General features: G+C 40.7%; 1 protein-coding gene across 2 annotated transcripts in view; it reads right to left on the minus strand.

The window, feature by feature from the left end:
- BMPR2 (bone morphogenetic protein receptor type 2) overlaps nt 1-13359 on the minus strand; it is a 238261-nt gene extending 224902 nt beyond the window's left edge. For both annotated transcript variants that reach the window (XM_037009188.2, XM_037009187.2), the window contains exon 1: nt 12131-13359. In XM_037009188.2, coding sequence (XP_036865083.1) covers nt 12131-12206 — 76 coding nt within the window. In that variant the 5' untranslated portion in view covers nt 12207-13359. The remainder of the gene's footprint in view (nt 1-12130) is intronic.
- Nucleotides 13360-15054: the final 1695 nt, after the last annotated feature.

A 15054-nucleotide genomic window follows, 5' to 3' on the forward strand; every position in this document is an offset into this window, starting at 1 on the left:
GTCTTCTACTTACTGTTTACTCATCTGTAAAATAAGGAAAAATAATAGTACTGATCGGTCTCTTTAGAAAATAATGAGACAGCACAGTAAATGTGTAAGGCACTTGTTAGATATATTAAAGGCTCATGAAATATTCATGTCTCCTCCCTTACTCCTCCCATATATAGATTTACTAACTGTAGCCACTGTTGAATTATATAAAATATCTTAATCTAACCTCTTCTAAAACATTTGAAAATCTGAACTTTTATTTCTTTGCAAAGCTAAAAGCACAATAAAAGCTTATGAAAAAATGTACGTGCTTTTTCGTAAAAAATATAATAAACGAAAATTTAAAAATTCAGTCCTCCTCACCTAGATATAAAGACCCTTAATACCTTGATTTTCTTCAAGCCCTTTTCTATGCACATATTATGTGATACTGCAATTTGCATATATACATAAATGTACATGTATTTACACATACATATGTATATACATATATATCCATGTAACTTTGAAACCTGCTTTTTTATGGTGTGTTATTGGAACCACAACAGCATTTTAAATGTATAAGGGGGGAAGGATTTGAATATGTTTTAAGATTTGTTGAATATATACTCACTGACTCTTCATATGTTGACCAATAATCCAAATCCTCCTGTTCTTTCATTTAAATGAGGAAATAGTTGACTTTTTCTAACCTTATTGATCTGTCTTCAGTCTTTACTTTTACAGATAAAAATAATCTATTAACAAAGCTATATAACTGTAGTAGACACTGCAGGCCAAAATTTCAGAGAAAGTTTTGTTTTTATTTGAAAAATAAATAGAAAATACTAATAATACTTATTTAATTCCTATTGGAAGATGTTTAGTTTGTCTTGGTTTTTTTCTTAATAAACACTGCCATACTGAATAAAAATTTGCAAAGATAGTACAGAGGGTTTCCTGAATACCTTTACCCAGTTTCCTCTATTATTAACATCTTGCATTATTTTGGTACATTTGTTACAACTCATAAATAAACCAAAACACAAAAGGGATATATGCATAAAAGTATTTATATAAAAAAAGGTAAGTCACCCTTTGTCCCAGGAATTTCACTCCTAGGAATTTACCCTAAGAATGCAGCAGCCCAGTTTGAAAAAGACATATGCACCTCTATGTTTATCACAGCACTGTTAACAATAGCCAAGAAATGGAAGCAACCTAAGTGTCCATCAGTAGATGAATGGATAAAGAAGATGTGGTACATATACACAATGGAATATTATTCAGCCATAAGAAGAAAACAAATCCTACCATTTGCTACAACGTGGATGGAGCTTGAGGGTATTATGCTCAGTGAAATAAGCCAGGAGGAGAAAGACAAGTACCAAATGATTTCACTCATCTGTGGAGTATAACAGAAAAAACTGAAGGAAGAAAACAGCAGCAGAATCACAGAACCCAAGAATGGACTAATAGTTACCAAAGGGAAAGGGACTGGGGAGGAGGGGTGGGAAGGGAGGGATAAGGGAGGGAAAAAAGAAAGGAGGCATTACTATTAGCAGACATAATGTGGGGGAGGGGCACGGGAAGAGCTGTACAACACAGAGAAGAAGAGAAGACAAGTAGTGATTCTACAGCATCTTACTACGCTGATGGACAGTGACTCTAAGGGGGTGTGTGGGGGAGACTTGGTGATGGGGGAAGTCTAGTAAACATAGTGTTCCTCATGTAATTGCAGATTAATGACACCATAATAAATAAATAACTAAATAAAAGGTAAGTCACACCAAGAAATTTTGTAGAATTCAAATAGAGGGCTCAAATTATTTACTGAACCATTCCAACATTCCCAAAATAGAATATATTAGCATACTTCACAAGGACTAAACCAGTAGTTCTAACAAGAGTTATCTATGAGGATCAACTGGGCAGCCTTTTAATATTCACATGTCCCACCCCTTAGGTTCTAATAATTCACTTTGCTCCTTAGGTTTGGGAGCAAGGTCAGGCACATCTATGTTGAAAAAAGGATCCCCAATTATTAATTCTGATATAAACTTCTAACTAAGAATTGAACCTCTAAATGAACTGTATATATCAATGGTTCTCAAAGTTTAAGGTACATTAGAATCACATAGAGAACTTGTTAAAACACATACTGCTTGGTCTCAGTCCCAGAGATTTTGACTTGAAGTCCTAGAATGAGGCCCAGTAATTTGCATTTCTAACAAATTCCAAAGTGTACTGATGCTTCTAATCCAGGTATCATGCTTTGTTAACTACTGCCCAACACCAAAAAACCCAGTACTTTTCAAAGACCTTCATAAAATCTCCAGAGTTATGGGCGATGTTTTAAGAATGTCTCAAATGTACCAAATGTATATTCCTCCATCATTTTCCTTAACAATATACACAAAGAACAGAGTCCATAAAACTTATTATTTGGGTCCCCTTTAATTTCTTTTAGCAATATTTTGTAATTTTTAGTCTACAAGTGTTTTGCTTCCTTGGTTAAATTTTTTTTTCTGTTCACTTTGTTGTTAGCAAGGCTAATTTTTTTTTATTTATCATTGGTATACAATCTTATGTTGGTTTCAAATGTAAAACAGTAGTTCAACAATTACCCATATTACTAAATCCTTACCCTCACTAATCTGTACTACCTGTCAACATAGAAAGATGTTACAGAATCACTGACTATATTCTCCATGCTGTACTTCTATCCTTGTGACCAACTTATATTGAGAAGTTTTGTGCCCCTTTATCCCCTTCATCCTCCACACTTTGCCACCCCCAACCCTTCCCCCGTGGTTACCACTAGTCACTTCTTAGTGTCTATGAGTCTATGTTGTTTTGTTCATTCTGTATTGCGTTTTTATATTCCACAAATAAGTGAAATCACATGGTATTTTCCAGCTGGCTTATTTTGCTGAGCATAATACCTTCTAGATCCATCCATGTTGCTGTAAATGGGAGTTCTTTTTTATGGCTGAGTAGTATTTCACTGTGTATGTACTATATCTTCTTTATCTATACATCTATTGATGGACACTTAAGTTGCTTCCATATCTTGGCTCTTGTAAATAATGTAGCAATAAACATTGGGGTCCATATATCTTTTCAAATCAGGAATTTTGTCTTCTCAGGTAAATTTTTAGAAGTGGACTTACTCGGTGGAATGGTATTTCTATCTTTAGTTTTTTGAAGAATTTCCATACTGCTTTCCACCATGGCTGCACCAACTGACATTCCCAACAACAGCTTGGGAAGGTTCCCTTTTCTCTACATCCTCGCTGACAGTTGTTATTTCTTGTCTGTTGAATAGTGGCCATTCTAACTGGTGTGATGTGATATCTCACTGTGGTTTTTATTTGCATTTCCCTGCTGATTAGGATGCAGAGCATCTTTTCATGTGCCTGTTGGTCATCTGTATTTCTTCTTTGGGAGAAATGTCTGTTCAAGTCCTCTGCTCATTTTTTAATCGAGTTATTTGTATTTTGGTGTTGAGATGTATGAGTTCTTAATATATTTTGGATGTTAACCCTTTATCAGATAAATCTTTTATGAATATATTCTCCCATACTGTAGGTTGCCTTTTTGCTCTGCTGATGGTATTCTTTTCTGTACAGAAGTTTTTTCTTGGTTAAATTTATTCCTAGGTATTTTATTGTTTGGTTAGTACAGTATTTTTAGTTATATTCTTATATTTTCATTAAAGCACATCCCTAAAGAATCTTTCTTCACAACACTTTTGTGGTCCTAATTCAACCAAGATAATCAATATATAAAATGTATTTGTACATTTCTTTCAAAGTAGTGCTTTTAAAATTTCACCATATCCCACAGTTTTCCCAGTTTTTAAGTTAGAACTTAAGCTAAATTCAAAGTACTATATATTCAGTAATAACCAAATATATCATTCAAAATACTATACACTTACTAATATCTAAGTATACCAATGGCTTTTCTCATACCATCTGCAGAAGTGCTATAAGTACTCTAAGTGTCATGCAGACCAACTTTACAAATGAGGATACTGAGATTAAAAGAAGTGATTTTCCCAAAGTAAAGAGCTAAAGGTACCACTATGAAAAAATTCAAATCTTTCTAGATTCTATTTCTGGTTGCCTTTTTGACTTAGTGTGGGTAAAATTGAAACATTTCCAGAATATCTCACCTGGCTTTAGTATATCTGCATATCAATAGGCATTCAGAGGTGGATGGCTTTAGTGCATTTGCATCTTTCCTCAGGAATGGAGAAGTTCATCTCCATATCAATGGGTGATTACCTGGGTAACAGAGGGCTGATCTGCACCTGACAGGTGAGGGGGAGGGCCAGTGTTGTTGCTGCTGGAGCAGAGAAGACAGCTTAGGACTGCAGTTTGTGAGCAATAAACGGGTTTTAAACTTTATTTCTCCCTTTGACTGATTTTGGATTTTAGGTGTATTTTGCCCTGGGATTTCCTTTCCCTGGACAGACAATTGGCCTAGTATTGGCAGGATTCCTGTGAACCCGAAATCTGTCATACTCGGTGCAACCTTTGGGAGGGCCACCCCTAGAAATGATGGGGAGAAGCGGCGCTTGTGCCAAGGGACATGTGTCTACACTCGTGTGGTCATGGAGGCGCCACCACCGTTGCTGGCCATGCCGACCCCGGCCCGTGGCCCAAGCCTAAGGCTACTGCTTCAGCCACTGCTGATGCTCTTGCTGCCAGCCGGAGCCTGGCACAACCATGGAAAGGAGCAGAGGTCTGGGTCACCTTGATAGAGAAGCAACTGGCTGCTGTGTACCATGCCTTGCTGGTTACAGAGCCCATCACTGGAACAGCTCTGACCAAGGTAATAACCTCCTATCCCACTGCAGGGTGGGTGGGAGACTGGACCCAACGGCCACGGAGTGGCCTGGCACAGACACCTCAAAAGACAATGTGGGACCATCGGTGTGGCTTGCCTTTCACCTTTGAAGAAGTCAGCCAAGCCCGAAAGGCCCGGAAGGAGTGCCCTGCATGTTGTGCAGATCAGCAAACCACCAAGAGGGGCCTAGAGCGTCTCTCTGCAGCCTATGGTAGGTCGCCAGTGACTGAGAGCGATCTGGGTACCCACTTTATTGGACATGTGTTGCAAGGATGGGTGCAGCAATTAGGAGTAAAATGGACGTGGCCCTGGACAACACATGGATCAGCGATGGCTGGCTCTTCTGGTACCTTGGGGAAAAGGCCTGGAAGCTGGCCCTTTGTGTCCTGGATGCGCCCCCTGGCTGCAGCTGCCGCGTGATGGCTGGAATGAATGAGCTTTGGACTTAATCTGCATGGGACTTTGAACCTAGCTGAATCCTCTGGCTTAAGAATTATGATTGTGTTGCTGTTGTCAAGAAAAATGTTTGAAGAGAGGCCTGACTTTATCTAATGTTTGGTAAAAGTTTTGTGAGCAATCTAACATGATTGTTAAGAATGAGTAAACAATGTAGAAATGTATTTTGTGCTTAGTGAGAGATCGTGCTGTAAAGTACATTTACTTGATCTGCATAGGCTGAATCATCTAGTTTGAAGATTATCAAGATTTTATTGCTGTTGTTATTGCATGTTACTAGTTTGGTCGGAAGAGGGGGATTGAGTAAATTGTAAGGCGAGATTTCTGGAAGGGTGGATTGTGGGTAAAACAAACATTTCCAGAATATCTCGCCTGGCTTTAGTATATCTGCATATCAATAGGCATTCAAAGGTGAAAAGAAGTATGACTTTAGTGCATTTGCATCTTTCCTCAGGGGTGGAGAAGTTCATCTCCATATCAATGGGTGATTACGTGGGCAACAGAGGGCTGATCTGTACCTGAGAGGTGAGGGGGAGGGCTGGTGTGGTTGCTGCTTGAGTGAGAGAAAAAAGACAGCCTGGGACTGCAGTTTGTGAGCAATAAACGGGTTTTAAACTTCATTTCTCCCTTTGACTGATTTTGGTTTTTAGGGGTATTTTGCCCTGGGATTTCCTCTCCCCGGACTGACACTTAGAAATCAACTTTCAGGAATAATTAAAGCCTGGGAGAGGAGTAGCAATAAGAGAAAAGTGTACTCAAGACAATCTAAGAGAGATAAAAAAACATTTTGGGGAAGAGAGGATGAAGAAGATACAGAACCAGGGAAATACAGAGTCACTAGGAGAATTTTAAGAAAGAGGCGACCAAAATTGTCAAATTCAGTGAAAGGTCAGGGATCAAGACTGAAAAGTGACTGGATTTCATAATTAGGAAGTCACTGCTGAGCTAATATGCATGATGAGGCAAGGAGTGGGGGAGGGTAGTAAAGAATAGAGGATATGGAAATCATGAAGTGTTCACTGCTCTTTCAAGAAGAGAGGATATAAAAAGCGGTGGAAATCAGCTAGAAGACACACAAGAACATCATCTCTTTTCCCGTGTTGCAGAATATCTACAGGAATTTCTCAGCCTAAAAGATGTGCAGAGAGGAGAAATAACAATGCTCACGGTTTGTAAAATACCTACCTGTCTCAAACACCATAAAATCTAATTCTCTTCATAAAGTGATATAGGCTATGGCATGAGACCACTGGGGGAGGAGGGGCAGCCCCTTTTTATTTTTCTTTGTATTCACCAACATTTAAAAAATAGTACATTCTAAAAAAAAAGTACATTCCTTATACAAAGGAAGCATTAATAGATGTTTGTTGACTGGACATTTTAATTTTCCTCCCGTATGTTATCTACCCTACTAACGTCTCCCTACCCTTCTGGCTCCTCCCATGAGTGAAAACTGGAATAGAAACCAGGTGTGGTCAAACACTTACTGTACTAAGTGCAATTAAGAGCAACCAATAAATGCTGTGTTCTAATAGTTCTGATAAGGCAATGCATGTCATTTATTTATAAGCTTATTTCTAACCTTACATAGACTATACATAAATTATATATGTATTCTTGTAATCCTGTACTCGTAGCTGTCATATCCATCCTACAGCCAAAAAAATTTTTAACAAAACAAAATAAAGTCTATAGCACTCAAAATTCTACCACAGTGATCTTCATTGATTCTGGAAAGGATTCAATGACTAGACCTTTAACTACAAAGGGAAATAGTTTGGTAATATGACAAACTCTTCAACATGTGTAAGTGCTATGCAAGATGGTCAAAACTCATGAATTCTTAGATATCACAGCACTGACATTTAATGTTTCCCAGCAGACATCAACCAAATGAGGATACAATTCATCTTTGGTGGACAGAAATAAAGTATATGCAATTTACACACCTGGAGGGCTCCATGAAATATTTATTTGCAACTAAAACCAAAACAATGTTATCTACTCTAATTTAGTTTTGCACTAACTCTTTTATCTGTATTTCATCAACAATTCTCATTCAAATATACTGAAAGTAAAACTACTTCTTTCTTCTAACAAGTAATTTTTTTTTTGGCAGAAGGAAAAGAAAAATAAAATGGCCAAAATAAAAGTATGAGCTAAATGAACATATAGGATACTGGGTGAGCAAAACACTTTTCACTAACATATCACCTTTAAGACCAAGAATAGGCAAGAAAAAAAAATTGTACAGATTTTGAGAAAGAAAAAAGTTTTGGGTAATTGAGGTATAAAGTAAAAAATGTTTGGTACCAATGTTGACTGCACAAAAGATCCAGAATAGGTTATAATTAGCACAAAAAGTGAAAAAAAATTGAAACCTGAGAATTAAAATAAGTCTTAGATCCAGTAGTTCTCAAACTTTACAGTACATAAAATTTACTGGGTGGTGGTGGGGTAGAGGGGACGGGGGATGTTTGTTTAAAATGCAGATTCCCAAAGTCACTGTCCAGCTATTCAGATCAAGTGGGTCATGGGTGGTGCCCAGGAATCTTCGTTTCAAACAATCTATTCCAATTCCATAATACTACAACTGAGAAAACTATATTAAGTAATGTTTTTGCCCCAAATCACTTATAATCCAAGTCTCACTAACTCAAGAAAGTAGTTTTCCTGCTACACCACTTAAAAATTACTTTATAGTTGAAGAAACTAGGACAAAGAAAGAATAACTAACACATTACATGGGCAATCTTAGAATAATTCCTCACTCCCATTCTTTTTTATTTCTTAAACATCTTCTATGCACATAGCAATGTGGTAGATTACAAAACATTTTAAGATATGAAGCTATTATCAGTTGAGAGAACCAGGCAAAAACACAAAACTGATATTCAACAGTAAGGGTATATGAGTAAGTGCTAAAATGAGCAGTATGGCCAGTTATAAAATTAACAGATTTACACTGACTTCAATCTGCACCTTTTAGAGATCCCATCAGAGATCAATATTCAATTTATTCTTTTTCACTGTTATGTAAGTTCACCTTTAATAAAGGAAAGCTGTTGTCCTTGTGTGGAACAACTCTCTCATATTCTATACACTGACCAACACCAATATCACTACTACCACATCAATGCACATACCAGGATGGCTTTTACAGAGACCAAAGTTGGCACAGTTTTCATGTAAAGGCCTATTTAAGAGTTTAGCTCTTTCCAAATGGTAAGAGAAGTTTCCACTCCTGGACTCTCTTCCTGATCATATGTGGTAGATTGAAGGCTCCAATTCTTCATTCCCTGGCAATGGCATTATATATCTGTATGGTACTATAGTGTCATTATAGGCAAAGTGTACTTCACTACCTCTAGCCTTTGGGTTTGGCCAATGGGATGTTAGAGGAGTAGTCTGAAAATGGCTGGTGGGATTAGGCTTCTCCTCTGTACTCCTGCCATTGGCAAGAGATAACCTTCCACCAGACAGATATTACCTTTCCCTCCAGCATGGGCCCCAGAATGAGACAAGTGGAGCAGAATAACTGCTTACTGTTGTATGATTTGGTAATATGTTTGGTAATATGGTAATAGTTTGATTTTGTGGCTGCTAGTTAATATGCAGCACAAGCTGACTGAATCACAATTATTTAAGAAATCCAATCAAGACTGATTAGATAAATCAGTGGTTCTCAAACTTGCCTCAGTGAGAGAATCTTTTGGGTTCTAAGTTTAAAATATATGTATTTATGGATGTGTATACACACACAAACACTCACCCATATATAAGTCCCAAAGGGACCCATTCACTACATCTAGACTACAGGGACCAGAAATATGCACTTTATCAAGAACCACAGATGATCCTGCTGCAGTATGAGATCTTGAGAGATACTAAAACAAAGATTACTAAATTTCCAGTTCCTCAACAATATTCATTAACTGTTTGAAAACATGAACTAAATAGGTGAATCCTGCTTTAGACAATGTGTGTGTACCTAAAGAAATATATGTAAAATTGTTATCTAGCCAAGTGAATTATTTCAAATGCAGGAAGAATCAGCTGCCATTGATGCCAGTTCAACCATGGAGACATCTGAGCCAACCAAGGAAGAGGATTTTGATGTAATACAGGACTGAGTTCTTTGAGTGTGTCTAGAGAATCTTCAGGTGTGGATCCCAACAATAAAGCCATTCGAAATGCCACAAGCTCCTTGGCCTCCCAGGCCACCAAAGATGCCAAGAAGGACAAGAAGGGGGAGGACAAGAAGTAAGACTGGACAGAAAGGAAAGCTGAACCTGCTCAGGGGGCTATATAGGATTAGGTATGTTATCTGTAACCATTACAACCTAAATAAAGCTTGGCAACTTTTTTTTTTACACAAATAAGTATTGCACTGTGTTGTACCCTTAATTAAAATTAAAAATTCATTTATAAACCAAACAAGCACATGGTATACCTTATAAATTACAATTTTTTGCACACCAACACTTCTTAGAATTTAGGAATCCAGGAACTAGATAAAGTGGGAAAGAGGGATTTAAAAAAATAGAGGATTTATCCATGACCCCAAAGACAGATGTGGTATCAGTCAGTCTTTCAGTATATTTTTTCTGTTCAGCAGCATTATTTGCACCTCTCTGGTTACATTACTGCATCAATGTATCCCAAATTCACACAGCTCTTCTCTGGTCACCATGCACTTACCAAAACTGCCACTAGTCACTCCAGTATCAGGCAAAGTTTACACGTTTAGAATCGTATCTGCATAACTACTGCTATACCAAGATCCTGTCAAGTGTCCCTGCTTCTTTCCAAAGGATGATTTGGTGAAGGCACAACTCTCTTTTGTTCCCTATTAGAGTGAGAGGTTGTTATCATTAACGTGGTATGTAGGGGTGCAGGCTCTAACTAATCCTGGCTCCACAATTTATTCAATGTGTGATGAGTTATTAAATTCTCTGTACTTGCCCTCTCTGTAAAAGGAGCTTAATTAAACCTAGACTATAGTATAGTACTATCCTGAGGACCAAATGAGAAAATTCATGTAAAGTTATTAGAATAGTTGCTGGCCCATAGCAAGCACTCAATAAACATTAGCTATTATTGTTATAGCTCTGAAATCCAGCTTCACAAATTTTGGCATCTGGTACTATGTAACACTAAAGAAAAAAGAAGACTAAAACCACTTTAAAGTAGTAATTCTTCTAATTAATCCTCTTTAGGGACATCATTCTTTTTATTTACGAAATATAAATTAAGTTTTTAAGTCAATGTTCTTTCTCTTTTGCCAATTCTGATCACAAAATAATAAGCTGTCAACTCTGAATGAGAATCTACATTTTAAAAAGGTCAATAATAATAAATAACATTGAAAAGTCTATGTTCTTAGATTTCTGCTCTTAGAATAACTGCTTAAGCTTAAGGCCTTCTACTCTCTTTGTATTTTACAGGAACCACATGACTTAGGGCTAAAGAATTTTAAAAAGCTAACACAATATAAAGAACTCTAGAGAAAAATTATTCATTTTTACCCCAAAAGGAATTGTGATGATTAAGAATCTAAAATACATTTCAAAATACAATCAATTCATAAGTTCAAATTATTTTAACACAATGATATAGATTTATCATAAACATACTATAGACATCAATCAATATCAAAAGCAGAAAAGGAAACTTCAAATCTTTCAGTATTTTCCCAATGCAGACTTTTAAAATGGAAATAAGCAAGCAACTCCTGTGTCTAACACAGCACATGAGAAATTTATTGACTGTGAAAAGTACACACTATAAAAATAAAAATGTAACTGGAAAGCTGTTATTTTAGCTGTTACTCATTTTTAAATGCATTATCTACTTGCCATCCTAAACCAAATTTAAGAATTCTATGTTATAACTCCTGAAAATTTCTATAAGCATATCACTGAAAGACTACTTGAAAAACGTGAATAAGGTTTTTTTCTAAGTTGTCTTGAGAACTAAAAAGAAAGCATTCTGAGGAAAAGATGACTACAATTTCCTTTTAAGCTTCAGTTAAATGTCAAAGAACTTTCAGGACTGAAACCTCCTAGAAGGCTGATGTGAGGTCAAAGTTGTCTCAATGACAGGAAGGCCAATACATGCCAGATGACTAAACGAAAAGTTACCAAAAATACTTTGAAGCCCAATAGTAATTCCAAAAACATATAAATTATGAGTGTCCTGATTGAAAAGATGGATAAAATTATGAAAGTACTTTGGAACAAAATAATACTGATTATAATTAACAGTATTATATAAGTGTAATATAAGTAAGAATTTCACAGTTCTGACTTCCTCAACATCTATCTATTCGGTTTATTAGGCAACATTTTTGAATAATAAAAGTAGCCCGGATTCCCAAAGAGTGATCTAAATCTATCACTAAGGTTCAAGTGTGTGTTCTGTAGTTGATATTCTTTTTACTATAAGCCAAATCCCCTTCTTCATATTAAAAAAGAAAACCTACAGCTCTGTTTCCAAAGATCTCTTAATAGCCACTGTTTACTGGAATTAAAATATTCTTTTTAATCCTTGCATTACCTCACAGCTAAAAATGTCAAGATACCACACCCATTCTGTTTTCCCCCAGCGTGGGGAACGTAGCGGGTGGGGAATATGGGAGGGGGGATGCAAAACTACACAAAAACAAGAAAGGTTATTTCCCTGGAAGGTACTGGAAAGGCGCGCAGGTAGGTACCCGGCTGCTGATCCGTCCACAGAGACGGGCGGACGCAGAGCGACGGGCGAGCACAGGCCCAGGCCTCTGCGGGCTCCGTCCCTCGCCACCCGCAGGGACAGTGGCCCGGTCGCGCCACCCAGGGCTACTCACCGGCCGCCGAGCTGACCAGCAGGGCAGTCCATAGTAGCGAGGGCACCCGCCAGGGCCGCCGCAGCGAGGAAGTCATCCCTGGGCCAGCCAAGCAGGAAAGCAGAGAAAAGAAATATGGAAAGTAAACACGGGCGGAGAACTACAGTCGCGAGGCTTGTCTTCTGTCTCGCCTGACTTATCCGCTCCGTATTACAATGCAGTTTGAAAGGACAAATGGCAGATGAGAGGACCTAGCTACAGAGCTTTCATTCCGCTGCAGAAATTCCCTTCATTTCTCTCCCTCGCGACTGGGGCGGTTCTTTCGCTTACGACGGGGTGCCTCGGCCCCCCAAACTGAAGACATATCCGTGGGGAGAAGCAGGGAGACGAAAAGAAAGCCCGCAGTTATTTCCCTCGTAGTTTCACGATATCAAAAAAATATCCAGGTCTGGGAGAAAACATATCCGGGGTGAAGAGCGGGGATTCGATGGGGGCTGGGGGCGCGAGGATCAGAACAAGTTCCCGGCTGCCGGGAAGGGCGAAGCCAGGCGGGCGGCGGCGGTGCCGGGCGGCCCGGGTCGCATCGCCCGTGGCTCCGGGAGGGCAGGATTCCTTTTTAAGTTTCGCTTCGGTGCTTTCTTCACTTCGATCTCGAGAACAGCAAATCGTCCTCGACTGGCTCGAAAAAGGTGTCCGCCCCCGCGGACAAAACCCACAGCACAGCCTTCACGCCTTCGCGGAACAATCCTTCGAGGGTCCGGCAAGGCCCCGCCGGGGGGCCGGAGGGCGGTGGGAGGTGGGTGAGAGAAGGGGTGGGCAGGCAGGGCCCGGAGCTGCCCGAGACCGCGGGGGAAGGGAAGGTGCCGGGAGGCTGCCCTTTCCAGCCCGCCCGGGTGCGCTCCTCTCTCTCTTTTATTCCTGCCGCTCGATCTGGCCTGAGGTAAATTCCACCATGAAAGCCTCGTCTTCTCCCGTCAATGGCTGCAGTGAGCGAATCACAAGCCCCCGAGAAAGCCGCCGCCGCCGCCGCCACCGCCTCGTTCTCCCGCAGCACTGGGCTCCGGGTGGAGCTCGGGCGTCGCGGGCCGAGGGCGGGGGGCGGCGGGAGGGCGGATTTAGGTGGCTGTAGAAGGGGGTGGGCAGCGAGACACCCCGCGCCCCTCCGGGAAGCACTTCCAGTGGCTCCAAGCAGACCAGACACAATGGGGGGAGTCGCCGCAGCTGCCAGTCTGCGGCGCTCTCGGTCACCGGAGTCGCCCCGCCTCCACCGCCGCCTCCGCCTCCTCCACAGTCTCCGGCTCTTCCCGGCCCTGTCTGTCTCGGGCCTGTGGTACGGCGCAGGCGGCCGCAACGGCGGCAGCGGTGGCCGCGCGAGGAGGCCCTTACTGCGCCTGCGCACTCGCGGCCCCGCCCGGCCCCGCCCCTCGCTCTAAGGCTGACTAGAGCGACTCCTCGGCCCTCGCGCTGCTTCTGGCACCCGAACCGCCGAGGGCAGGGTGGGGCTGGGCAGCCTGCGGTGCGCAGCAGTGACCTTTCTCCTTTACACACCCATCCTTTCCATACATGCAGGCTTAAGACGTGTGTGGGGGTGTGTTTAAGGGAGGGCGACCACATCTTTTGTCTAGCCTTAGCAAACTCTTCCGAGCCGGGTGTGATTTTAGTCCCAGACTGGGACGTCTGGGTCTCCTCCGGGACTCCTGGAGTAGCCTCGAGGAGCACAACTACCCCGTCGTTTCTTGGGGCCCGAGGCTGCCTCTCCGTAACCCAAGGAATCCAGTCGTACCTTTCTCAGAACCGGAGACCTTGGCCTCCTCGGGCTTCCCCTCAAACTCAAACAAAAGCCGGAATTGGAAAGACCACCCCTAAGCTGATAATTTTTTTTCTTATCGGTGTCCTGCTTCCCTCGAAGCACCCATTACTGTAGCCTTTCTTAGTTTACAGGAATAATAAGCATTTGAAAGGATGTGAAGCCAGAAAAAAAGCCTCTTAAAATTCCATACACTGTCCTGTATGTGCATATCTGTCTAAGTAGCGCGGTTACACTTCGAGGGTGGGCCTTTACTCACAAAGGCTTCAGGACTGAGGGGCTTTTAGGGCCTGTGAAAGGAAAATTGCGGTGAGAAGTTGCTGCCTCCGGGTAAAGAGTGGGATAGAGTCTTCGCACTCAAGGAAACAAGAAGGTCCTGTTGGTACCGAAGCTGTTGAGTCGGTGTTTTTGTATTGCAAAAACCCAAGCAACCAGGATAGGGTCAGGATTTCTGCCCCCGCCCTGCAGCCTTTACACACCGCTGCGGGCTCTGGTCGACTTGGGTGGGATTTTGCTAGGGGAAGAGGGAGAAGGAGACGTGCGTGGCGCCATGATCTGAGTTTAATTCTTAGCTGCGAGGTGGAGATTTTGCGTGGGAGAGCAATACTAGAAGTAAAGTCTAGCCTTCCCTTCTCCTATTAAGCAGAAGGGTTATTGTAAAGGCGGATTTTCCTAGCCTTTCATTGTGGTTGCCTGAGCAGTTCCAAAGATGCATTCATAGGTGCATTCCCCAAGTCATAAGCTTTGCTTGCCTGTTCCCTCCCCTTTTATCTTTATCTGACCTTGATGTAAGTAAATCTCCACATTCCTTAAACTAGTTGTCGTTTATCATACTAAATATCATCTATAGTTAGGGGTGGTTGTACTACCAGTCTAGGATTCTCAGACTCTTTAGTGGAAATATTTTTATACTGTTTACCATTCAAGCAGAGAGAAATTTTTCTATATAGTAAAATCCCTTAAAAAGAAAACAGAAAAAAAAGGAGCTTATACTTGGATTCATTAGCTTTATTAGCGTGTTTTGTTTTGCCCAAAAGGCCTAAAATAAGAAATTGGTATTGTTTTACCATCTGGCTTTCAAGAAATAAGAAGTAACATTCAGAGAAATAGTATTTTACAATGTTAGAAGTGCAGAAAG

The sequence above is a fragment of the Manis javanica genome, chromosome 12, assembly GCF_040802235.1.
Source record: "Manis javanica isolate MJ-LG chromosome 12, MJ_LKY, whole genome shotgun sequence".
Taxonomy (NCBI): Eukaryota; Metazoa; Chordata; class Mammalia; order Pholidota; family Manidae; genus Manis; species Manis javanica.